We start from the raw sequence: 27,930 nt of genomic DNA, 5'->3' as shown, positions 1-27,930 counted from the left end.
ACAATGTAGCATGTTCTTGACCTATCAGACTCAATGAAATACAAGCAATTTACACTTACAACTACAAACATATGATAACTAATTTCCGGTCACTGTCTACGTTAGATGCTTGTCGCTTCAGCAAATACCTTCAAATTGGGTGGTATTCAAGTCCGGGGGTCATCATGATATGTGACAATGCCTTTTGAATTATACTTCGCAACTCAATGCAATGTGGCGGAATGAGATCATGTAAATCAGAATAATAATAATAACAAAGGAAGTCCGGGAAATCATGACTCAACACCATCATCATCCTGACTGTGCCACTGTAAAGAACACGGACCTATGATAAAGAAAGAAGCATGCAAATTAGTTATGAATCTGAATTTGTAAATGCTAATAAAAGACGTGTGTGTGCGTATGCATGTATGTATATAGGGAGTGAAAGATGCAAACCAGCTCTGTAAGTTCTCCACTCCTCAAAAGAGGTTCCATGAATCGCAACAAGTCTATCAGAAGAGGCTTGAAGTATTTCCACCCTTCATGATCATCTTGACTGAGCAGCTTTGGCATGAAATCTTGGCGAGTAACTAGCTCAAGCCATGTAAAGCTGAAGAACATGCATCATTTTCAAATAATAAACGATCAATACTAGAAATAGTTAATGGTTCTTAGTTTATATTTAAGAATAGATTATTTACAGTAGTTTTTCTCATCAAATATGCACTAATTTGCTTGATAAATGTACACACATGTATGCAAAAGTGAATCGTTAAATTAGTAAACACTAAACAGTATGCATTCCTTTTAACAGCAAGCCGCACGTACCAGAATTCAGGAAGTTTTGCAGGCTGCAGGGCATGAAATGATTGTGCTATGGATGCCAAAACCTGTAGAAGCCAAGGAAATTAGTAACATGAAACAGAAAAATAATAATGTATTTTTTTATCAAAGAAAAACATATACCTGCAAATCTGCACCAACAAGGATGGAGTTCACACTGTTAACGTGATTAAAAATGTTGGTGAATATCCTGAAATACGGCTTAGGATCGAAGGCCGTTTTCCTTTCATTTGCATCTTTTTTAATGACTTCGACAATCACAGCTAACACCTGTAGCATAAAAGGCAGATTATTATTATTATTATTCCATTGATAAAAAAATATATTTTCCAAATATGTACCTTTAGTAAAAGAGAGAGCTTGTTTGCCATGTTCATGCTATTTACTGGATAAAACTATCCAAAACAAGAAGAAATATGTCAAGTGGATGATATAATCATATAAACATTAGCCATGTATATATAAAAAGCAATTCCCATTAACCCTACCTTCAAGACCGAAAAGATAAGGTCTGTGCATATATCTATAACAAGGAAAGATGATGCTTCTTCTTGTGGGTGATATTGCATGCGACTTGCATTGACCTCAACAGCTTGGTAGTGTGATACAGCGAGATCCTATTAATATAGCAGGTGACCATTAGCATGCAATAACTAGTTCTTTTCATGTGTATATGTGTGTGCGTGGTTAAAGACAAGGGAAATTAAAGAGCTATCAGAATCACCAGGATAATGTAGAAGAAACGGTTTAGCATATCATCAGATCGTGCCAACACGTTTTGATAAATGTCTTGAACAAAATAAGCATATACTGCATCATTTACACCGTGGAGGGCATGTATCTGGCACCATTCAGAAAACAACATAGAAACCTGCAGAATAATAATTAACACATCATGTAATGTAACCGTTGTAAAATCTCCCCTATATATCCATCTGAACGATAATAATACATGATTATATTAATTTACTTATTAAGGACATCACATTTACTTAATTAATTAATAGATATAATGGTACTATGCATACCATGAACTCTCATTATTGATGAAAATCGGAAGACGATAAGAAATTGTAAAATACATTGAAAGAGTGTTACTACCTGCCCGGGAAGAGGATCTGGTTCATAAGATATCAGTGCAAGATTGCCATCATTTCTGGCTACAGGAAGGTAAGCCACCTGTTTTTTTTCAAAACAATGATCAAAGTTCGCATCAAAGTTGATATCAACAAGAACAAAATATTACGAGTTAGGATTAATATCAAACCTTGCTCAATGCATCAACGACACTACCAAGCTCAGATAATACTCCGGCATCACTAGCTTCTAGTGTCTTCACAAGGGACAAGGCAAATTCTATAGCGGTCACTGCACATCATATAATAGTTAAAGCATATCTGTGATAAAGTATAAAAACTAAAACATTTGTAGCATGATTTTTGCAAATGTGGACATTCATGTTAAAATTCTGAAGTGAATGGGAAGCGCCATCATCTGCATATGTATTTAATAAAAAAAAGGTTTAGTTTAGACATACCGCTCTTTCCTGCATAAATAAGCCTGGCCAGGTGAGCACTATACTCTGCAAGGTTCAGTAACCGTCTTCTAATCAGGCCAACCGTAATATCTCTGTTGAACTTCTTATCATCAGCATTTAGTACCTGCATGCAGAAACAATGTATCAATTAAGTCTTAAATCAGGAGAAAGCAATAGTGAAACCAAATAAACACATTCTTAAATTTCAAGCAACTCTTCGAAAAGTAAATTGCAATCCATGTGAAATAAATGATCATACCCAACCGGTCAGCTCTGTCTGCACAAGCTTGTTAACATCACAAATGATAGCTAAGACGATAAGACAAGAATCAATACTTGCAGTGTTTGATGCATTTATGTATAAACCTTCAAAGACCTACAAATAAGTTGGTAAATGTAAAGTGAAATGGAATTACGGGCACGCTGACTAAAGACTACTAAACCCTATGTGACTAATAATAGTCTAGATAATTAATTAATAGTAAAAATATTAATAAGATCTTGGTAAGAGAATATGTAACCCAAATAATAGAAACCGGTATACCTTCTGAGCCACAACCAAGGCAGCCTCATCCTTGCATATACATTTGAGGATAACCGCACGAACCTCTGCAGCATAATACTGAAAACAACTATCAAGTTAATATGAAAGCATTCAAATAATACGGTTGAAGCGCGCGGGTGGAAAGAAGGAAAACCATGCTAACTTCGGATTTTAGTTTAGAAATGGATTTATAATAAACAAACAATAGGCATAAGTAAACTAATTTATAAATGATAATGAAGAAATAACACCTGTATTTGATCTTGGGTAGCATCATTAGCAATCAAATACTCAAGCTGAAACAACTGACAGTGAAACATAAGTTCTTATAAAGATTTATGCCTTGACAACATTATTTTGTTAAGCATAGCATGTTCAAACTAATATAAAAAGATGCACTGTTTCCATTTAGAAGCTTAAAAAAATTTGAGTAAATTTTAAACAATTTCAGACCTGTCTTAACAGGACCAGGATTTTAGCCATCGCAACATCTGTCGTAAATGAAGGTTCAATCGCTTTGCTAATGAACCCTTGGGAACCTTCTGTTTGTTTCTTTCTGATCGACACACGCAGATTGATTTCTTTTTTGACGATAATAAGCCCCTGCAGGACACATGCACTGAAATATATAAACACAAGTTGCAAGGTAACATAACCATCGTGTCACTAGAACAATACTAGAGATTGGTATTAACTGTTATTTTCAAGTTCATAACATGTAGTCATTTATTAGGCAAAGGCATATAATTCTGGAATCTGCTTATAAAGAAGGCGGACCCTTAAAAATCGACTGCAAGCGTTAAGAACTGATCTGAAGTATTTCGTTACCATATTCTGTCATCCTACCAGTTTCTTGCTCAAAATAGCTATCCAATGATAGATTTGCCGTTTGAATGCCATATTATGTATTTAACCTCAATCTATTAACTTTCTGAAGTTGATAGTTATTTGTTTATGTAATGAGCTTATTAATCGCTTATTTATTTCCTAGCTTCACTAGTTTAAAATTAACTAATTGAGAGTTATTAAGCTTTTGTCCACGATGTGTATGCGATTCATTAATGCGGCAATACATGGAATTTTAGAGCTAAATTTCAACAGTATATATTGTGGTGCTTATGGTGCCTGCATGTGGTTAATTTTTCAAGTGACCAGTTGGTACTTTAGTATTTCATTAAACTTGTTGAATGCACTCATGTTAATGCTATTTAATATCAGAATTTTTGGATCTAACCTTTTCAGTTGCATCTCTCTCAATAGATGCACATCCCAAATGAAGGTTTTCATCAACCACACGTTTCATTGTGTCTTCCAAGAGTTCACTAGCAAAATTCAACCCCTGGCCAGCGTTTCTTAGATGAGTTGACATCAGATTGCGGAGCGGTTCCTACAACAAGGGGGAAGCAGAGTCAATAACAATATTATATAACTTATAAAGTTAAAAACTAAACATTATATAATTAAACAGTCAACACGAAACCTGGCAAGTGATATATGACAGGCTTCCAGCCAGAGAGGTAACCATAAAGGTTGATGCGTTGTATATGGAGTCCTCATCCGGTTCATTTATGTAATCCTGTAAATTTGTATAAAAAACCTTGAGTAAATATTTAGAGAAATTTGACCATATAAGGAACTAACTGAACAAGAATGACACCTTTAAGGCAAGTTCAACTGCTGTTTGACTTGCTATAGAAACGCTTCTATTAACATTAGTAACAAGTAGTTCATCGACAGCCTTATGCATAGCCGTTGGTAACAAACTGGAAAAGTAAATTATAACAAATATCATTAATTTTTGTGAAACTAATTCCAGTTTTCTACCTTTATCAGTGAAAAGAGAAAGTCGAACCTAAGAAAATGTGTTTTCAGAAATGAAGATTGGTTTTCCGCTACAGATCCAGTATTATGGGAAGATGAGTTCTGCATCTACACAAACAAAAAATAATTTAGAATGCGCGTATCAATCTATCAAAAGTATACTTAAGACCCCAAGAATGAGAGTTGATCGACCTTTGCATTTGTGTGATCGGGACATGATTCAGATGTTGATGGTTCAGGATCATCATCTGTGTCCTCCACATTCAAACTTGCCATTTGCTCGGAAAGTTTACTGGAGGCGAGCAAGTCAGCATGCGATTTAAGGACCTAGAAAAGAAGTTACTATTTTCAACATTGCATGAATGAAACATAACTAAAGCTAAATGGTATAAATTATAAAGAAACCATGTTGATAGGGTAAACCTTTGAAAATATGGGAACTATCTCCTTAAAAATGTTCCAAATATCTCCGGAGTTCTCTTCAACCTCGTTCAGGAATCTGTGGCACTCCTGAGATGATAACAAGCTTCGATCAGTGAGCTTCACAGTTCACAATCATACACGATCAGTTAAAGTATGGGAGCTCGATAATTTTCATTTACCTCAACGAAAATATCTTCCGATTCCTTCAAATTAGTGCCCAACCACTCCTCCAAATCTAGGGATTCTTTGGCAGATGCAAGAGATGCCAGCTTAATTCCCAGAGGCATGGTTACCAGATCCAGTATAGGTGATAGGATCTGCGACACATAGAATGTGAAAAATAAACATAACATACGAAAACATAATAACTGCGAAGAATTTAAAAATGAATATTAATCTGACCTCTAACTTCTCAAACAATTCCACAACTCCACTCATGTTTTCTAGATCCAAAACGAGGGGATGCTTTAACGCTCTCGATAGCATCAAAGGGTTAACATCCCACAAACGGAGTATAGTTCCACTCTTGGAAGAATCCTTAAAGAGCATAGGTAGAACTGATACACAAACTTCATGTTGGAGAAGGTGACCTGCTGTCTGCATATTTAACCAAAATCTATGAGAAAAAAATAACATAAATAAACAGAATTAGTTAATTAACAGTGGAAGCATTACAATAACATGGGCCATCCCAAGTAAGACCACTTCAGGGAAGTTTTTTAGAGGAAACTCCATCATTGACCGAACAGAATCTGCATGGCCGTTTTCAGCTAATAGGCATAATACCTCGAGCAAGTCAAGGCATAGCCACGGTTGAATAGCATGGTTCGGTTGATACTTATGATCAACATGTTCCTGAAATAAGTAGGTATTTATGATCAGATCCAACAAGTGTAACTCATATGATGTATATATAGATACTATTAATCTTATTCATACCATTTGTCTTTTGCAATGTGCAAACGTGAAGACTTCCGGTCGTGTTGAAACGGCTTGCTTCAGAAACAACAATTGAGATTCAGGAATCTCCCATACATTGCCACAAACAGCAGCAAGCGGAAAAGGATCCTGTATTGTTTTCTAATAAGTATCACCCAAATTACAAAAATGTCACTTCTATGGATAAAGGTAATCCAATCACTTACCTGACATGCGTTTCTATAGCAGGACATGAGTAAAGAAAACGTCACATCAGCACGAAGCTGAAAACCGGCTGCTCGTAGCCCTCCACAGTGGTAAGACAGTTGATTCCATGAGCCTATGGTTTTTGAAATTAGTATTAGTAAAATTGTGTGATTTTATTTTCCATTTACATGAACTATGTCTTCGATGGCTTCTCGTAGCCCCTTATCAAAACATGATACCGCATCATCCATCATATGGGGGTGGCATGTTCGTAACCCAAAAAGCAACTTAGCAACCCCCATGCAAGACCTAAGCAGGAGGAGTTCGCTAAGTTGCTTTTTGGGTTACGAACATGCCACCCCCATATGATGGATGATGCGGTATCCTGTTTTGATAAGGGGCTACGAGAAGCCATCGAAGACATAGTTGTATGTGGAGGCCCGTTCTTTGGTGATCTTCAGTGGCGACTTGCATCTTTACCGATGCGCTTAGGGGGTTTAGGCCTTCTTTCGGCTCATGATGTTGGGGTTTACGCTTTTGTAGCGTCGAGGGCTCAGTCTTGGAAGCTACAGAATCACATCTTAAGGAATAGCGGAGTTGTCGACCTGGACCCAGACTACGTGCAGGCCCTGGAACGCCTAAATGGCGCTCTCCCAGACTTTGACATTGGCGGTTTCTCTAATATGGACACCGCCCCACCAAAGCCTCAAAAAACTTTGGCGAATGCCCTTTTTGGAAAAATCGCTCAGAGCCTGGGAGAAGTTTTTGGATTGTCCCCCCGACAGAAGGCGGTTTTTGAATGCTTACAAGGTCCTCATGCCCAAGATTTTCTGACCGTTATCCCGATTGATGGCTTGGGCCAAAGCATGTCTGCGGTCGAGTATAGGGCCATTCTTAAGTACCGTTTGATGGTCCCAATGTACCCAGAAGACGAAACATGTTCGATCTGCCGTAAGGCCTGCCTGGATAAATTCGGAGAGCATGCGGTTCATTGCAAGGAGATGCCTGGGTTCAAATACCGACATGATTGGGTGCGGGACGTTCTTTGGGACATCTTAAGGTGAGCAGGGATATCAGCTAAAAAGGAAGCCCCCGTAAACTTCCTTACAGACCCCACGGAAGGGAGATCCACTCTACGACCGGCAGATTTGCTCGTCTTTGGTTGGGCCGGGGGAAAACACGCTTGTGTTGACCTCACAGGGGTATCTCCCTTAGCTGGTTTGAGGGATAATGGGTTTGTAGCTGGGCAAGCAATGAAAAGGACTGAAACGAAGAAGGTGGAGAAACATGCTAAAGCCTGCGAAGAGAACCAACATGTTTTTGTCCCTCTGGCTTTTGATACATTTGGCTCCTTGGCAGGGGAAGCTATCCGTTTTCTAACCAGGGTTCAACAGGTTGTGCATAGCAATGTGTCGACTCCAAAGGGGCAGGGGTATGTCTTTAGTAGGTTAGGGTTTGCATCAGAAAGGGGTGGCGGCGCAACTTGTTGCCCGCCTACCTGCTATATTGATGTAATATCTATGTTTCTACATATTGGAACCCAATTTTTGACACATCTAAATAAAGAAGATGAGTATATCTGAAAAAAAAAAAAAAGATTTACATGAACTGAAAAACAGGAATAAGAGTCATACCTAGCATTTTAGCAAAGCGTGAAGCACTCGTTTGCGCCGACATTTCAGTGGGGTCCACAATGTGAAAGTCTGTCCGGCTGAACATTTAGGAAGTAAAAGGAAACATACAAAGAAAGAAAGAATGTCAGATGACTAACAAATTATATGAAACATATAATTACATTCCATATATTGAAAAAGAAAGTAATCATAGATTCACCTCAATATCTTTACATCAGGGACTTTGTCTGCTAAGATAAACCGGCAATTCGCATTCAACCAAACTTCAAGTATAATTGCCTTAAATGAATCAACATGTCTGGAAAGTACTTCTGATTGCTCAAGCGTACTGAGCACATCTAGCACTTTAGCTGCATCGGTATCTAGCGTTTCATCATTATCACACAGTGAGATACAGAATTTCCTACCTGCAATCAGCAATATAACTGTCATATGCATGTGCATGTTAATATCAATAAAAATGAAGATGTAAACAGAAAAGAAAGCTCACCCTCAACTTTGGCATCATGATTTTCTGAGTCTAACAAAGTTAGACCAAAACCAATTTTTTCACCCACTGATAACTTCAGCGCGGTTGAAAAAATGTCGAGAAATTCTTCACTGAGTCGTCCATTTTTAACTACCTGGTAATTAGAATAATCAAATGCCCTTTTTAATTCAAAGGAGAGGCCAATATAAATCAACATATATAACATTTTAATGAACACAAAACCATAAAATTTCAAAAATGAAAATCATTAAAATAATCAACCCAAATAAAACAAGCACAAGCAGAAAAAAAAATTCACAAATGAAAAGTAAAAAAAACAAACAGACCCAATTTCACAAATAATGTCATTATTTGCTCAACGCCCAAATTGAAATTCCAATATCAAAATCCGAAACCCTAAATTAAAAAACAATCTAAACCCTAACCCTAGAACCACCAACTCATTAATTTCCAATTAATCCACCAACAAAACTACAACAATAAGTTAAAAAAAATTGATTAACACAAAATCAAAACTTCCCAAACAATCATACTCATTCAACACAATTTTAGCATTATTTTTCAACATTTTACCGGATTTAAATAAAAAGTAAAAACCCTACTTAACACAAAATCAAAACTTCCCAAACAAAACACTCATTCGATACGATTTTAGCATAGTTTACAACATTTAAAAGGATTTAACTTTGTCTTTAAAGTTAACGCACACAAATCTCTCAAAAGCACAAAAATAGTAAATATAATAAAAAAATAAAACAAAACAAAATTCAGGTGTATATAACTAACCATATATACATATATACAAAATCAAGCCAATGATAAATCTATATACCTGAGCAAGATCTTGAACCACAGATTCTTGAATTTGTTTATTCAAGCTCGCAAGCAAGTTCCTAACTTCGGTTGAAATATTTTCAGCAGTCTGATGAGCATCCATGGCTAAAGAAAAGTGGATCGGTGTTAGATCGAAGTTTGTATGAACGATCTGATGAAACCTTAGGGTTTGGAGTTCAAGTGACGGTGAGAAAGGGGATATTTTTGCAGTAGTGAAAGCAGCAAGAAGTGATGTGATTCAGTGGGGTTTGACGTGTGTTTATATAAGCAAGCGATGATCTAGTGCATGGATTTAGAAACATGTTCCAGACAGTTCAATTTCCCCCCCTATAGTTGCAAAAGATACCAGTTTGGTCATAAAAGACCGTTTTTTATTGATTCGGATTAAAGGTAAAAGACTACGTTTCATACAATGTTACTTTTCGACTATGTGAACTCGTTGGAAGTAGTATGTTTTTGTAAAGCCGAGGTTCTAGTATACTTGATGATAAACATGTTAGATTGGGTAATAATAATATATTTGCGTTGTAGATTCGTGATAGATTATAGTGTCGTCTAAGTTTAAGGTCGGAAATAGTGAAGGTAGAAAGTTGGAGAGAAAATGGTGATAGTTGTGTGAATGTGGTTGACCTCGTCTGCTATTACTGGAATTGAATGTAAATCGAAAAGAATAAAATTTGAATTAAGGCGAATTTGATCCATAGGTGAAACTACATTAGGATGACTCGAATACAACAAGAATCATGATCTACGCAAACCTTACCGCTATTTATAAGAGTAGTGACGTTGCTTCCAGAGAGATCCACGGCTCCAAAACATGCAGCATACAAATTTACATGTACCGAAAACAAAACACGTTGTGAAATAAGTGACATAGTAAAACTAGACCCATATGGCATCATATAACACAAATAGCTATAAACCTAACCAACAAAAGTGTCCACCCCTAAAAATCCTTAACCCTAACTCTACGTCTCCATGAACTCCTGTCTTGGACTACGTCCTCAGAGAGGTCCGTTCTTCCCAAGTCAATTTGTGTCTACTACTACTCCTCATCCCTCTACATTGAGGGCTTCTTGCTTCCACTGCTCTAACCGGCATCGTTGCATGTCTCCTCTTTACATGCCTAAACCATCACAACCTACGTTCTATTATCTTTTCTAAGATACTATATATCCAAACCTAGTCTTTCCCTAGAAGCCTAATTTCTTATTCGTTCAACCATTTGTGTCCATGCATCCATCTCAACACAAAGTCCATGCATCCATCTCAACATCTTTATGTGTGGTACCTCCATCTTGCCCCTTGTAACTTTCTTGATTGACTCGAGTCATGTTCACAAATTGGTTTTCAAAACGAATTTTTTGATTTCTAGAACTTGAATTAACCCATAACATTAACTTTAAACCATGAAATTTTAATTAATTGATTATATATGTTTAAGTTACCCCACTTAAAACTCGATTTGAATTATAGATTTTCTCAAAAATAAAATATATTATAAATAAAATATTCCTTTAAGTTAAGCCTTAAATAAATAAAAAAATGTATTTGGCTTCTTTTTTTTTTTGAAACCTTTCGTCTTCAACCTTTGATGAGTAACACATCTTTATCATCACATCACAAAGGGGTGGGCATGTATTTTAGTATTTGAAAGTACTATCAACTGGATTAGCAATTCAAATTTTTTAAATTTGAACTCAATATAAGTTTTTTTTTTTTTTGGAACTATCAACCACGTAATGTCGGGTACTTTGTACGCGCTCTCATTGGTTAAAGGTAGCCCGAGCCGGCCACTAGTCCGGACAGATGGAGCCCCTAGTGGTCCACCTATTGAGGGATTCTCCGGATAAACCCGACCCCCACGCCCGCCAAACGGCACGACAGCAAGGAGCTAGTAAAACCGTGTGAGATCATGACTCAAACTCTGGCAAGCCAGGGTCATCCCTCATATTTCCTATATAAATTGGTGATAGGTTTGAACCCTCTTTGTCTCTCACTAATAAAGTGCATGCTCTATCATTGAGCCACAGCCATTTTATATAAGTTTTTGTATTAAACTAAAAAAGTTGACAATTTGAACAACTAAGGAAAATTATATATGATTATATTAACAATAATAGCATTTTTTTACTAAGGAAGGTTGTAAATTTTAAAATAAATGTTAATATGTCTATATTATAAGTACCATTCTTGTCATATGTTAATTCTTACATATTTTATTAAAAGTATTAAATAAGTCAAACATAATTTATTGTTTATGGTTGTACTTTTTAATAGCAAAACACGCATTTTTCTATCATATATGCATTCTTTTATAATATCATCTTGCTCATATTCATATTAAAAACCTAGCTAAAAATAAACATTGCATTATAGTGGGCTACAAATTAAGTCGTGTTCATGAATAAATTTAAATAAACTATTCATTTTTTATAATTTTTTAATAGTTTTTAAAAGTGATTGTAGGTGAATGAAAGAAAAAAATGATAATAAATTTATAAAAAGTATTATTTAATTACAAATAAGAGAGAGAAAATGTAGTGATTTAATGTAATTATAGAGATAAAGTATCTACTACGAATGCTCTAAATACGAATGCTCTAAATGAAGTTTCTAAAGAATGCATTGCATGCCATGTATCCTGATTCCTGATGTTGTAGAGTAAAATTGTTGAATTTTAAAAAGAAGACCTTGTACAAATTCCAAAATCCTAATGTATCGTTAAAAGAACACAATACACCTTTATTCACACCTAGCTTAATATGTCATGTTTTTTTAATATAACAATACTATACTCAAATTATATATACAATTAATAGAATTTAGTTTTTTTTAATAAATAACTAAATTTTTTAAAATTTATATTAATAATTTATATTTTTAAAACTTTATATTTCTTACATGATAAAAATGCATGTTATTGTATAAAAGGTCAATACACTAACTTGTTTATATATATATATATATATATATATATTGAAAAGAGTTCAAATAAAAAGAAATAGTTTTCTAAGAATAGTAAGAACCAATAGATTTTTGACAAGTGGCATTACAACATATGGTGAAAGAATAATTCTAAGAAACTATGTTGGTTATAGTGGTGAAAGAGTAATTCTATGATTTATTCTTAGTATTCCTAGGAAACTACTTCTTTTTAGTACTAAAAATAAGTAGTTTCCTAAGAAGACTAGGAATAAATCATAGTCATTGGATCATGTCAATCAATGGTTGAGATTTAAAATTACCAAAAACCGTCATAGTTTCCTAGAATTACTCTTTCACCACTATAACCGACATAGTTTCTTAGAATTATTCTTTCAACATAGGTTGTAATGCCACTTGTCAAAAATCTATAGGTTCTTACCGTTCTTAAAAAAATCTTTCTTTTTATTTGAACCATTATATATATATATATATAGAAAAAGGTTTAAATAAGAATAAGGAGTTTCCTAAGAATGGTAAGAACCAACAAATTTTTTACATTTGGCATTACAAATGATGGTGAAAGAACAATTCTAGGAAACTATGTCGGTTATAATGATTAAAGAGTAATTGTAGGAAACTATCTCGGTTTTTGGTAATTTTAAATCTCAACCATTGATTAACATAATCTAATGGCTATGATTTATTCCTAGTCTTCCTAGGAAACTTCTTCTTTTTAGTATAACTCTCCCATATATATATATATATATATATATATATATAAATGCATGCTACATGGTACAAATACATAATGCGTATAACCTACACAAGGGTTAGACTCTATACATGAACGATATTTCTTAATATTATTCTGTAATTTTATGATAAATGAATAAACATTACATTTCAGTATTTTCTTTTATTAGTTTTAAACTTTTGTAATAATGTAAAGATAAATATTTTATTTTTTTTGCTTGTGTTCTTGTAATATATAAATATAATATAAAATGATATGATTGAGATATCATATCATATCAATAATGTAATATAATTTAAGATATAGCATAACATAACATAATACAATGTTATATAATATAACATAACATTTAATTTTATATAAGGAGAAAGAAAATAAAAAAAATAATACACAATATAATAACATACTTAATATTAGGCAAATTACTTTTTTTTAATCGACCACTTTCATGATAGCAACATACTTTTGTTTTCTTGCATTATAATTATAAATTAGTTTACATAAAATAAAAAATAATTAAAAAAAATATTCGTTTTAAAAGGAAATGATCGGGTTGGCTAGTGACCTGTTAATTATCCAAATGATCGTTAAAAAAATTAAAAATATTTTGTTCATTAATAGTTAGAAAATGTATATATACAAAACAGGTTATAATCAGTGTCATATATTAAAAATATATTAAATTAGTAACAATCTAGTTTGTTAAGTTTACTCTAATTTAAGGAATATTGGGTTTTAATAAACCTAACTTTGACTCAATGACCGATATTAATTTTAACTAAAAAAATTCATCCTTATAGTTCCAACTTAAATACCATTTTCCTGAGTCTTTTCTAACTAGGGTCTAACCTAGTTAGTTTTTTGGTGCTTTGGATGCTGACATGGCACAAACATTTATAATTTAATGAGATGGCTGTCTATATGACACTTTCATCAGAATCTCACTACCATCAACCACCACCCACCACTGCCGCCATCAGCTTTAACAACGACCGCCACCCACTACCTTCAGCCACCCTCAAAACTCCCAACCTTTTTGGCTCTTTTTCTTCATTGTTTTCGAACAAAACCTTATTGTATACATAGATAGGGTTCCAGGAACCAGTAAATACGAATCTTATTGAATACCCCCAAATTGGAATCTTGTCAGGAGAACAATTTTGGTCGAAACCCTAGAATAACTTGTCGGATCTACCAAATCTCCGTAAATCAACTTTAAGACTTATCAGGTGCCCTTAAGAAAGCCCTGACTATGAAAAATAAGGACAAAAGGTCGAGTTACATACCTTCACCGGAGTTCTTGACTATCGTGCCAAAATCACAAAATATGATCACCAACACTGCGTTTCGTCACCTTCAACTATCACACAACTCTACCATTCGCATATACAGCTCCACATTGGCACCAACGAGTCACTAAACCTCCTCACTTCTACACCACCTCACAACCTGTTGCTATCTAGCGTGATGGGACACACGATACTAAGTGGTGGTAGCAAATGGCGTTTTTAAATTAGGATTAGGGTCAACAATGCGGGATTTTGCAGTGGTGGTGGCTAATGGTGGTGGTGGAGTTGGCAGCGATGGTGGAAGTGAAGTGTATGTGGGGGTGTGGTGAAGGTAAGGTGGTGATGAGAGTGCCACATAATCAACCACCTCATCAAATAACAAATGTGCCATGTCAACGTCCATGCCACTAAAAACTAACTGGGTTAGACCCGGTTAGAAAAGGCTCAGTGAAGGATAATAGTTTGCAAGTTGGGTCTCTTAGAGAGGAATTTCTTATGTGGGGATTAATATTGCCCACCAAGCCAAAGTAAAATTATTAAAATCCAATATCCCAAGATTTAAAGGGTTTATATGATTTTTCATGCCTCATTTTCAAATATTAAACCACTAAATTATAAACAGAGTGTAGTTAAATATTTGTTCCATCATGTGTGTTTTATCCTAGACCATCACTAATAGAGGATGTTTTTGTGGGTATTTTTTATGTGTCATATAACATATGAGCCACAAAAATATTTTCTCTATCCACTATCATCTCTTTCTCCTACATGCTCCCTTTCACCTCAAAAACCTATTCTTAAAGCATCTATAATGGTGCCCACGTCACACAATTTGGATTTACAAACCATTTCCCCCATTAGTTTGTGAGTAAAAACTACAACGTACACTAGAGAATAGGCCCCCAATTCACACTTGATATACATTAGCAAAGGGAAAGCAAATGATGAAGTGTCGTATTGAAACAAGAACGGAAATAACCACCGGAGGAGAAATTACGGTTTTTGTAGGTTGATTCAAAAATCTAATGTAGCATTCTGAGTTGGGTTTGAAATAAGAGCGAATGTGTTGCATTGCTGATGTTCTTAGTAATTCTTCCACAAGAATCTCACTCCACCCTATTCCTCCACATCACACCCTCTCTCACCCACCTCACCCTATCTCCTTAAAAGCACCCTATTGGTGATGCTCTAAAAGCATAGAGAGTGGTTGATAGCCATGTATTATGTATATATATTAGCATGTTAATTGTATAGTTTTAATTGTTTATTGCACGAACTTCGATACTTCATACGTGTTTATCTTGTTACTGGTCTCAGGTGATTAATGCAGTCAATCTGGACTTGAATGAGCCCGAAATGAAGACTCGAGATAACCAGCATGCAAAACGAGGCAGAATGAAGAAAGTCCGTCGTGATACGTGATGGACTATTTTTATTACAATGTTGACTTTTAGACCATCGCGATACACGATGGACTTGGACAAGGTTAAGCTCGACACGCGATGAGACCAATAACTGGAAAATTAGGTTTTCGCATTTAATATCATTTTGACGAACCAAAAACATATATCACATGAGGCTAGAATTGAGATCTGTCACTTTCGACAGTTGTCGGGTGAGTTGTTTCATGAATCCTTCACCTGATTCAAAGACCTTATCACCTGATTCATAAGTCAGCAGTTTTATAGATGCGCTGACTTATGAAGACAAAAAGCACATTAAGGCCTCAAGTAAGAGTAAACTATTAAGACAGAAAACCCACCCATAACCGAACTGAACCCATAAGAAAACCAAAATTTCTATTTTGGTTCACAACCGACCCAAATGGAACCATAGTTCTACAAGGGAAAAGGTGAACCTAAACTAGGGATAAGCAAATTGGGTACTTGTAACCACTGGAGGGGAAATAATGTAAATAACCACCAAAATAAAGGGACATTATTTCTCCTTCGGTGATTTCGTTCTTGTTTCAATACGACACCTCATCTCCTGCTTGTTTTGTAGGTTGATTTAAAAATCTAATGTAGCATTCTTAGTTGGTTCTTAGTATATTCATCCACAGAATCTCACCCCACTATCTCTCATCCACGTCACCCCATCTCTCCTTTTAAAACACCGTATTTGTGATGCTCTAAAAGCATGGGGAGTGGTCCGTTTTTTCCCATTTTTTTCGATTGTATCTTGCATGCCACTGCGTCAGTTTTTTCCAGTTTGTAACATATGGCTCCTCGCACCACCAATATTGTCTGATTTTCTCTCGAAGAGCTCACGGATTTGTTTTTGGTCACCCCGAGAAGACTTCCCATGAGGTCACCCATCCTCGTACTACTTCCATCTGAGCATGCTTAAGTGTGGAGCTCTCCTCTAGTCCACAAGCATTAAGCCCAAAACGCATTGATTATTTAAGAGGCGGGGTATTTGATTATGAACCAAGGATCACTCATATCCACGACCAATGTGGGATTTGCCTTGGATGTAACAAGTTTCTTCCTGTTTTTCTCTAAAAGCGTGATGACGTTCTATTTTTTCTTAGCTTTACAGTGACATTCTTCAATTTCGAAACCCGAAAATTTCGATGTGCTTCAAAACCTCCTTTAGTCAATGAATGTTGGATGATTTTGTTTTCATCATGTTATTATTCATTTATAAATAACTTATATCATTCATACTGTGCAAGTTTATTTCCTAATTTTGCTAAATCGAAAATCGTTACATCACATCTTTACTTATGTTACGTTACATATTTCAAAGTGTCTAGAAACTCGTATAACCTAACTTGACATACGGATAGGAAAAGTTATATATATATATACACACACACATGTTAACTATACATAATATTTCATTTCACATTTGTATGCTACACACTTTAGAACACAATAAAAGTACATGTTGGGTCTTTTTGCTCTTCACTAAAAGTTGTAACTAATATGGGCTTATATTATATCATATTTATGAATCAAAATAATAAAAACACATGCCCAAACCGTCCAAAACCATTCACCTTATATTACTTCCCTTTTGTTCCCCATTTACAAGTTTTAAATTTCCATAGCCTGCGGCCCTACCTCGGGAGGGGATCCATGAACGCAAGTAGTGGTATCAGTGTTTATTAAAATATTTTTCAGCAGATATTTCATTAGAATCGTAACTAGCAAATTTATTCAGAGTTTTAAATACCGTGTTTTACGTTTCATAAACTGAGATAAAACCCACATTTATACGTACAAAGGTTTTATAGGGATAAACCATCTTTTACAATACATGTTTCTTTATTCTGGTGATAAGCCACTTATTTAAGTTGGAAGGCCCGCATGCATCATTCTTGTGTCTTTAGCACATCACCTGAAACATGTTTAAAAATATTTATTCAGCAGGAAATACTGGTGAATACATTCATCTATAATTGACACATTTTTACAATTACAGTATCGAGATGTTTTTACGTTTGCCTCATTACAAATTACATAAAGGTATTTGTCACTCGACAGTATATGTGGTTGTGGTCATTTACTTATTGACTAACACTAGTACAATAAGTAACATGTAATAAGGTAAGGCTTGTATACAAAACCTCACATGCCAGTAGTAACCATCCCGTAAGCATACAAATTCTTAAATCATTGTAATGTAAAATCAATGACAATGTTGGAAAATTGGTTGTCTAACACAAATGAGAGTTATACAAAAACTCGAATGTCTCACCTTGAAGGTTTAGTGTTTATGAGCATCATGGTAGTTAAGCACATAGTTTAATACAATATAGTATATACTAGTAGGATAATCGTAACAATAATCACAAGATTAGAAACTAAACGATGTCACAAAATCTTGTCACACCCCATCTACGGCCTGGGCGTGCGACCAACAGTTGGTACCATCTTTGTAAATTAAATCAGAGTTACGGGTTAATTGCGGAAATATTAGCATGGATTAAAATATAATATTTATATGTCAAAATACAGGATTAAAAAAATGCCCGTTAATGTTTACAAAAGATTACTTGTTTATATAAACCACCATTACATATTTTAAAGTTTAACAAAATGATATGAGCCATCAGATCGCCTAGATGTCACTTCGATTCTTCAAGCGGCTAACCTTCATTACCAGTAAAACAGTTTGAAAATACGTTAGGAACACATGCTGGTGAATAAGCAGACGCATAAAATATTTTATTTACTTATAACCCCTCGAGACAAAACTTAGGTCCAGCCCATCGTGTCTTAGGAATAATCAAGTTAAAAACAAAACACAATTACAAACTTAAGCTGTACTCGAAACCGCTCAGCAAACACCACAACATTCGAGATTACTTAGCTACCATCAGTATACACATGATTACCCTCTCTCGGATGTAACTTAGGTCCGGCCCATCGTGGCAGAGGCGTATAACCAGGTGTGGAGCGGTGGGACAACCGTCTACCACATAAGTAGGGATCCAAACAAACGTACACGACAGCCTGATGGCCAGCGATTACTTTTGTTCATAATGTTTTAGAGATACGTAATCTCATGTAATCAATTCACTTTGACTCGATTAATACAAGTTTATAAAAGTTGGACGTATTCACCTTTTCAAAGATCAACTTCACTTCACTGATCGAGTTTGTCTTTCTCTTGCTATCTCGAACCTCGAACCTATAGTTGAGTATAATCTTTTGTTATTACCATATCTTTAATGTAGCTTAAGACCTTTAGTCTCTTTTGTATAATCTTTACCTCGATTATATTTTTCTTTTTAAACCTTTAGTTTAAAATATACTTTTAGTTTTACTTGTTTACTTTTCTAACACTAGGTTTCTTCTTCTTGAAGAAATGTATACTTTATTTCTTTATTTTTATCTAAAATCATTTAAATAATATTACACTTTATCTATAACAAATAATTATATTCATATCTTTATCTTTTTATATTTTCTTTGTTTTACTTTCTTTTGTTTATTATCGAGTTATTGAGTATACCCTTGACTAGGGGCTAACCCTTTAATATTTTATTAATATTTTATTCGGGCATTATCCCTACCTTGGTTGGCTTATCATACCCTAGACACCTGAGCAGCACTTCGACGCCCTTTACGTTTTCTCGAACTTCCCTTGATCAACACTTTCTTTGGAACGCAAATCAAGGCACGCGGTTTTCAAGACTTGTCGACACGAAATTCAAGGAGGGTCGTCGGGTCGGCACGTGTTTCAAGACATCATTGGAATCGGAACGATTTACGAGATATAATGTCAGGTTTGTGGCACGGAAAATGAGAAGGGTCGGGACACGTTTGAGGTAGTGAGAGAGCATTCTAGTGAGAGAAAGTGTTGTGTGTTTGAGTTGTGATGATAATGAGGGCTGATGGCCCTATTTATAGGCGTTGATCAGCCAACCTGTCGCGATACGTGATAGGTCTTGTTGAGCATCCATCACGTATAGCTATGGGTTAACAGATCCATTAATATTATTTAAATAGATAGCGATACGCGATGGGGTCAAAGGAATGCCGTCGCGTACCGCGACTAAGCTTGTTGAATCACCCAGTAGCTTTGCCACGTGTGCCACGTGGCTGAAGCAGTGCCACGTGGGGACACGTGGCGGGACATGTGACTGTTGTCATACCACGTCATCACGATACGCGATGACGTTGGGTCTTTAGGGATCGCGTAGTGCGGTCGGACTGAAAAATATAATTTTTATTTTGGTCCTTGTACTTTGAAACTTGGCATTTTTGGTCTGAAAATTTCATGATATTACAGTCTCACCTTGTTTATAAGAGATTGAAATTCGTATATTAAAGATTCTTTCGATCGGATTTGGGTATCGTTGCGGAGATTCGGTACCAGATACCTTATAAGAGAAAACGTAAGAGAAAATGCAAAAATGTGTGAGGAATGCATGCCTTGATCAGCCCTTTTTATAACTGATTCTGAAGGTGGTTGTATATCGCGACGCTCACAAAGGAAGGTCATCACGTAGCGTGATGTCCTTATAGGCTTGTCGATTCAGCCCTAGCTATGCCACGTGGCCTGACATGTGGCATGCAACATGTCACGACTGTGTAGCCAGCAAGTCGCGTATCGAGATAAGTCAACTAAGAACCTGTCACGTAGCGTGATGACCACAAACATTTTCGGGTAATTACGAGGCTTCGTGTATCGTGATGAGCTTTGTTTATTCATCGTGTTGCGCGGTCACCAAAAATACTAAGGTGATTCTCAAGCGGCTCGCGTTGATTAGAGTATGCGAAGTGCGCCAACAAAGCGCCACATTGCGCCTATCGCACTTCGCCAAAAGGTGTGCACGTGCGCTTTGGGTATCTACACCCTCTCTAGGACCACTAAATGTGTCTTGTCAAACAAGAATATAATCTTGTGAGCCTTGCTCCTTATAAGAAGCTCACAAATTTGTTATTCTAGCAATGTGTGAAGAGCCATTTTCCTATTTCATCAATGCGGGACAAACCCACTTTCCATAGTTCACATCTTTTTATTATTATATAAACCCTAATAGCCACCTTATATAAACTCTTCTAAGTCTTGAGTATCTCTTTTGCTCAATATTTTTTTCATTCTTTCAATTTTCTAGATTAAAATGGTTATTTAATCATGAAACTATCATTTTTATGATCCTACCAAAATCTACACACCATGGTGTAAAGGATGGAGGAGACAAAGAACATAAAGAAGATGATTTTTGATGATCACACCTTGATATCTTCTTACACATTTCTAGTTTCTAATTTTTATTGTTGATTCTTGGACCGTGAAGATTTGTATAATAAGATGGTAAACATGTACTAAAATCACACAATGAGTGACACATCTGTTCTTCATAAAAAATAATTTTAAAACATCAAGAACTTAGGTTCTAATGGCGTTTCAGTTCTGGAAAGAAGTTTGGTCATCAAAGATTGAACCATAACTTAGTCATAACGAACTGGAATTGTGAAAAGCTAAATCCTATGATGAACTTCATTGAGAAAATCGGTCATTTTAGCCTATCTTGATTTCTAATTTGGGAAAAGTTTCTAAATGAAAGATGTTCATAACATACTAATTTAGTAGACAGGAGAATTTTATAATTTTTGAAATTTATTTATATTTTTTAAGTGTTATTCAAATCAATGATAGATTTTGTCCAAAATTGATTAAAATCCTTTTGTTTGTTTACAAACATTAGATATGGCATATTGTTTACTTAACATTATTGGGATGATTCTCTTCATTTGATTGAAGGGTTTCATCATCCAACCCCATTGTTCTTGAGTTTTAGAGTTCATACTCAACTGTTGGGTTTTTTACTCGTTTAAGCTTCTAAGTTCATGTAATTTCTATTTCTGTAAGTATTCTAATTTTTTTTAATACTTTGGATATGTTGGAACTTAGCTTGATCTTATATCAAGTCTCGGGCTGACTTTAATCAAACACGCGTTTAACTATTTTATTTGGTGTTTATTTAATCGAATTCCTGCATCTTGTATCGAACTGAACCCCTCGTGTTCACTCAATAAAGGTTGAGTGAAATCAACCACTAAAACACCACGATAGTCTTTATATTATATTTCCGTTTCTTTTGTTTTATACAAATATATGCATACTTATCAAGTTTAACCTAAAACCCCCCAAAATCATTAATTTAAGTTATTTATTATTATTTATTGTTTATTTATTATTTTATCCAAAAATCACTAACTATAGAATATTTTTATTCAGGAACCCGCACGTTAAACCTAACGCCCTGAATTGTTTTGTTAAAGACCGATTTACTTTCACTTGCTTCTTTTCCAAGTGAGTACCTAACTCCCCTTTTACGCGTTTACACTTTTGGGGGTAGCATGTGTGACCGTATACAATCCGAATTTAATTTAAATACATCAAACCTCATTGTGTGTGCCTCATTGTGATTATGCTTACGTGTTTATTGCTTTATGGTTTGGCCTCATCCTCATTAATTATGATCATATGCCCTATACTATTGCGGCGTTGTGCCAAATAAAAAAGTATCTCATTTGTTTTATCCGAATAATTTGGTAAATACCAATTAGAACGGGTCCTCAGGTGTTTATATTTCATATTCAATAATTGTAGTGATATTCTATTTACACATATGAACTGCGACTTTGGCCTCATGATATACATACATAAAACTAGTATATTGCTCACCAACTTTCGTGTTGATCAAATATAATTTTATGTATGCCAAGTTTGATTGTTGAATATGAAAATTGAAGATTTATCACTTAAATGGGACCTTTAGGGTTTTATACCAATCGAATCAAATGTTATCTTGTTATTATTTTATTTGAATTATTGTATTTTGTTATTGGACAAGTTGTACATGAGTTTGAATGAATGAATGAAAACAAGGTGATTAATTCTTGTCACCTAATAGTGTCTTGTGTTTAAGAACAATTATAGTTCCACCCCGACGTGTTCCGTCGCTTTGGTCGGAGTGTTACATTTACCCCCTTTAATGTATGTTTATTATAAATTTTTTTTTTATTTAAATCAACCTCAAACAATAATTAAAACTGAAATAAGATCTAAATAATATAAAAATTCAAATATTATTAATAAATTAATAATTCTACAATAAAATAAATTAGTAAGTTAATTGCTATCCTCAACATTGTGCCAATTGTCGCTTTTGGTTTAATATCATCTCCAACATAGAGCCAGAATACGTGGAGTGATCGGGTAATATGAAATTCAAGTATTTAGTTTGTTGTTTTTTCGTCTAAAGCTAGTTGTTTTTGCATGAAGTCTACCCGAAACTTTTGTTCTTCTTGCATAAGACAGAACTTCTCCTCTCGAACGTGGGTTCTTTGTTCGGATTTGGCTTCGTTGACCGTGTTAAACTAGTCAATCTTATTTAGAAGCTCGTATTTGTCCGACGAGGATGCGACGGATTTTTTGTCCTTTATAAGTGGTTTTTAGGCTCAACAAAAACATGTGGATTTGTATCATCTTCAGGATCGGGGTTGGAAAATTAGGCTTTCGAATACGTCGTGTAGCCCCCATTTCATTTGTACTTCAACTTTTATGGGTTGTGAATCGGCTCCACTGGAGGAATAGAGACCCATATTGGATGATCACGAAAAACTTCCCACACCACCATGTGTGAGAACCCTTTTTTAAACAACCCATTTGTAGTCTCTGGTTGCTTTCATTATCACATTTTCCTCGTTGTCGTCACTATCTTGGCCTATAGCGGATCGTTGAAGGTAAAAACCATTATACTTCTTCAAATTTAAACCAAGACCCCGGCATTTTAAGTAGATCAAGAGTTCATTCGTTGCTCCCGAGCTCCTCTTGAACTTGAGAGGTAACCTTACTATATTAAAAAGACAAAAAGAAATGTGTTACCAAATATAAACATTTTAACTAAAAACTAAACGGTAAAATATATACCATTTTCCGAAACCCATCACGATTTCGCTCGTTGCTTAAGATCGGGTCTTTCGAGTTGTGAATCCAAGCCTTCGATAAAGACACCTCTTCTACATCGGTCTACCTTTTACCTTTTTTACTCCCTCTTTCTCGTGCATTCTTGTTAACGTCAATAGGTATCTCCTCCTCATCCTCTAAATGTATCATCGCTTGAATCGGACGCCTCAGGGGATGATTGACGAAAAGCAGTGAACTGAATGAATTGTTGGGGGGATTGGGACATCGGTTGTTGTTGACCTTGTAGTAGTTATTGAAAGTTTCTCAACAAATATTGTCCAAATTGGTTATACAACGATGATATATGGGTCGTTTTCAAATTGTGGAAGGTATCCAGGTGTCTAACGGGTTTATATATTGTGGCGGTTATTGTGAAGATTGTTGACGAGGTTTAGGAAATTGTTTTTTTTTTCCGACTAGACCTTGATGATTAGGGATGAGCGTTTTCGGTATCGATTTGGTATCGTCGGTACCAAGTTTTGAGTTTTCAGTACCAGTATAGTTTGATACGATACCGATATTTCTCAAATTTTGCACGAAATACCGATACCGAACCGATACTGGTATCGAACCAAACATTTCGGTACCAGTACAAAATATTTAGGATTTTCAGGATCGGTACTAGTCGGTACTGATACCCTCCTGAGCTCATCCCTGTTGATGATGATTTCATTTTTATTAATCAACAACACAACAAAAAAATAAAAAAGAAGAAGTTGAAAGCTTAAATCTTGATAAAAGTATGTTAGATGAAGACAAAGATTCAATGTGAATGGTCTGATCCGCCATTTCAAATAAAAAACCACTAAATTTAAATTGTACAGGTCACATTCCATGTAGAAATATTTTATGACTTTGCGGTGTTCAAGATCGGCATTTTGAATGACGGATCTTACGTGTTTCATACTAGTTTCTCTATTTGAAAGGTCGCAACATAAATAAATTGTCTAACTTACCAGACAACATTGACATCGACAATTTATTTTCTCCTAAATTCAATTTGTGGAGATTAAATAGAGAGGGACAAATTTGTTTTTTGTTTTACTTTTCTTATTGAATAAATACTTTTTCCTTAAAATTAAACGTCACCTAAGTAACAAGCCACGTAAGGTCCACTAATTGTTGGGCTTCGATCACTCACCACAAAACTGATTTAACCGAAGCAGTTTCAATACAATGTGAAACCTTATTTTAAAGTGGACATGACTATTTTTCAACACAATGTGAAACATATATGTATAGGTCCACATGTGCATCCTATCTATCTCTCACAAAAATCTCTACAAGTCTTTGGTTGAATTCTCTCTCTAAATTAAGTCTAAGAGAGAGAAGGAGAATGGTGTTTGTTGCATGTGTGGTGACGTTGGTTTCCTTGACAAGATTTTCCCATGTACAACCTGTCAATACCGCCTCCAACACTCGTATGTCCGATCAATTTTCATCTTTTTCCTACACAGATCTTCTCTAATCATTAATCGTATTAATTTCCGATCAAACAATCTCTTTTCTCTAGTCTATGCGGGTTTTACAGCCTCACCACCACCATTTTCAAAGAGTTTTTTTTTTTGTTGTTTTAACGGCAAATATCATGCTTTTCAGGGCTTGAACCCTGCCTTTAGTTTTAAGAGGCTTTACCTTTGTCAGTAAGCCACCAACCGAAGTCTTAGAAATCTCTCATGATTTTTGGAGGTGTAGGTCTTTGATGAAAGTGATTATGGCGAGTCTGTCATCTCAAATGACGGAACTGGTTGATGAGGCGGCTATCTAGGAGGTTCCGCCATCTGAGATGGCGCATTTGAGTTGAGAGACCGTGGTAAGCTTGGGTGAGATTCGCTTTGCTTTATTTTACCAAGTAGGTTCGGTTTGTCAAGTCCTGACATCTCTATATGTTTCGACATCTTAGACCACAGAATCACCAAAAACCATGCAAGCTTCATTCATTACAAATCATGAAGAATTTCCTCTCCATCAAAAAGATAAAAAGGTCCATTTTTAAACAGGAAAGTTATTATTTTAAGTTGACGATAAACAATTTTTTAGTAGTGACTTTGACTTTTGAGGCCTAATATCATCACAAAATCCAGGTTTAATTCCGGCAATCGTTGAAAGCATCCTTAAAACTCTTTTTTTAGCAAGTGGGCATCGCACTTATATATATATATATATATACATAATCTACTTTAACATCGTCATTAGTTTAATATATGTAACTCATATTCATATATTTTTATTTTATGAATGTGTTAGGTATTGTAGCAACTATTACAACGAATCATCGAAACCACCGGAGCATTGTGATTGGTGCAAAGCCGAGGATATTAAAAGCTCCGAACATGTAGGTTCTTCCAAGAAACTTGCGGGTGTTAGTCGTCGGTCCGAATATTCTGGTGACAAGATCAAGCTACAAAACCGTGAAGAGGGATCGGAGAAGAGGAAGTCGCCGACCGGAGCTCCGTCTCCGAGGACTAGTACTCGAAGGTACAAACTTCTTAAAGATGTCATGTGCTAGAAGTATTCAATGAATATTAATGTTTGTGTATGTAAATTAACTATAAGCTTCAATAATAAAATAAAATTATGGGTGTGCAAAATGTGAGGTTTTTTTTCCTTGTATTATACTTTTGTGTAGTTACAATTAAAAGCAATTTATTTTCTGGATAATAATCTATAACCCAAGCTAGGTGATCATTTCATAACCGGATTACGGTCCAACAAGAGACTTAATTGCTAAAATATTTGAATGGTCAATAGTTTTTTACTCCCTCCGTCCCATTATAAGTGTCTTAGTTTAACTTTTTAAGTCTTTCTTTTGCTAACCTTGACCGCAAATATTTCTGTTCGTGTCATATAATACTTGATGAAAATTATATCAATGTAAAATACATTTAAAACCCAATCCATTCATATATTTTACATCAAGTATTATATAACACAAACAAAAATATTGTCGGTCAAAGTTAAACAGGAAAGACTTGAAAAATCAAAGTATGACACTTATAATGGGACAGATGGAGTAATAAACTTTTATTACGAGTTAAATCTTGCGTCATAATCTATAAACGTTTGTACAATGTACAATATATAAAAGATGTTTCGAGTAAAGTAAATGTTGAGAATACTTCCAAATGGTAGGGTGGTAGCACAAAGATTTTTATTAAAATAAGACTGTACGTGATAATTTTTGTTGTTTTACTCCATTTGTTTGTATACATTTTGTATAATGTTCAATTTTGTTCAAACATGTTTATTTGATACGGTCTATTTTCTAAACCTGTGTTGGTGTGTTTTTATTATATATGATTGTTAATTCTAACAAAAACTCAAAAGAGTATGAAAATTGTTATTTATTTTTATAATATGTTTGACGAATTCTGCAAAACGAGTAATGATATACAATGGCATATAAATACAATGGCATGTTGTTACGAAAACTATAAATACAATGGCATATAATTGCTTATTTATAATATAAGTTAGTATATGAAATGTTGGAGTTTTTATCATATAACTAATTAGTATAAGGAAGATATTATATACCATCAAGGTCTAGATAAATTCTTGTAATATTAACTTAAGGGTGTTGCAAAACGTACCCATTTCCTTTCATTTTTACTAAATGTATCCCCTCAAGTTTTACATTATACGATTTAAATCTTTATATTTTTTTTACTATTTAAATAGTTTTCCTTTTCCATTTTTTTCCGTATTATAAAACCTTTTTTTTTGTTTTTTTTAAATAACAAAAGTTGTTTATGTAAAAAAACGTTTTTTTAAATTAGAAAGAAAAAAAACATTTTTTTTCTACAAGTCTTTCTAAATAATTTTTAGAGATAGCTTACTCTTAAAAAGAAACACATCTTTTTCATCAATAAAACAGATTAAACAACATACGACTTCATCAACAAGGTGGTTATTTTCTTATATAACAATAATTTCATGAATTCGAACCTATAAAAAATTATTTAATTAAAAGATCTTTTGTGATGTGTGAGGCATATGATAACATATATATAAACAAAATGTTTTATTGTTTTTATAAAGGCATTATATCATTCTTTAAATACATTTTATAATGATAATAAATAAAATTATTATTATAATAAAGAACAACAAACATAAAAGGAGAGAAAATGAAAAAAAATGAACTTTATAGTATTTGATTTTATATGTTAAAGGAGACTTGAAATGACTAAAAATATTATAGGATAGTAATATGTCAAATAAATTTGTTGAATGAATTGAAAGTCTAGGACATAGGGAATGACAAGTACACAAGAGGGTACGTTTAACC

General features: G+C 34.6%; 3 protein-coding genes across 3 annotated transcripts; 1 reads left to right on the top strand and 2 right to left on the bottom strand.

Moving 5' to 3' along the window:
* Positions 1 to 1,204, bottom strand: LOC143548034 (uncharacterized). The gene is made up of 5 exons (XM_077039302.1): positions 1,167 to 1,204; positions 949 to 1,095; positions 811 to 872; positions 439 to 592; positions 1 to 325 (listed from the first exon to the last, which is right to left on the bottom strand). The coding sequence occupies exons 1-5, from the start codon at positions 1,200 to 1,202 to the stop codon at positions 131 to 133; spliced, it is 594 nt and encodes a 197-aa protein (XP_076895417.1). The 5' UTR covers positions 1,203 to 1,204; the 3' UTR covers positions 1 to 130.
* Positions 1,205 to 1,748: 544 nt separating this feature from the next.
* Positions 1,749 to 9,336, bottom strand: LOC143548041 (uncharacterized). The gene is made up of 23 exons (XM_077039310.1): positions 9,232 to 9,336; positions 8,400 to 8,532; positions 8,109 to 8,316; positions 7,910 to 7,986; positions 6,296 to 6,408; positions 6,090 to 6,230; positions 5,826 to 6,005; positions 5,553 to 5,747; positions 5,330 to 5,467; positions 5,151 to 5,267; positions 4,920 to 5,054; positions 4,759 to 4,835; positions 4,564 to 4,669; positions 4,387 to 4,482; positions 4,141 to 4,293; positions 3,360 to 3,509; positions 3,158 to 3,211; positions 2,907 to 2,984; positions 2,622 to 2,738; positions 2,363 to 2,486; positions 2,093 to 2,193; positions 1,927 to 2,004; positions 1,749 to 1,760 (listed from the first exon to the last, which is right to left on the bottom strand). Exons 1-23 carry the CDS (start codon positions 9,334 to 9,336, stop codon positions 1,749 to 1,751), a joined length of 2,688 nt encoding a protein of 895 aa, XP_076895425.1.
* A 5,110-nt stretch (positions 9,337 to 14,446) lies between these two features.
* LOC143548040 (uncharacterized) lies at positions 14,447 to 26,187 on the top strand. Its single transcript, XM_077039309.1, has 4 exons — positions 14,447 to 14,524; positions 15,522 to 15,608; positions 24,957 to 25,060; positions 25,887 to 26,187. The coding sequence occupies exons 1-4, from the start codon at positions 14,447 to 14,449 to the stop codon at positions 26,146 to 26,148; spliced, it is 531 nt and encodes a 176-aa protein (XP_076895424.1). The 3' UTR covers positions 26,149 to 26,187.
* Positions 26,188 to 27,930: the final 1,743 nt, after the last annotated feature.

Source organism: Bidens hawaiensis, unplaced genomic scaffold, assembly GCF_021521415.1.
Source record: "Bidens hawaiensis isolate Kalapana, Puna unplaced genomic scaffold, B.hawaiensis_p1.1 tig00014901_1, whole genome shotgun sequence".
NCBI lineage: Eukaryota > Viridiplantae > Streptophyta > Magnoliopsida > Asterales > Asteraceae > Bidens > Bidens hawaiensis.
The sequence above is the reverse complement of the archived record's forward strand: the minus strand, read 5'-3'. Positions and strand labels throughout refer to the sequence as shown.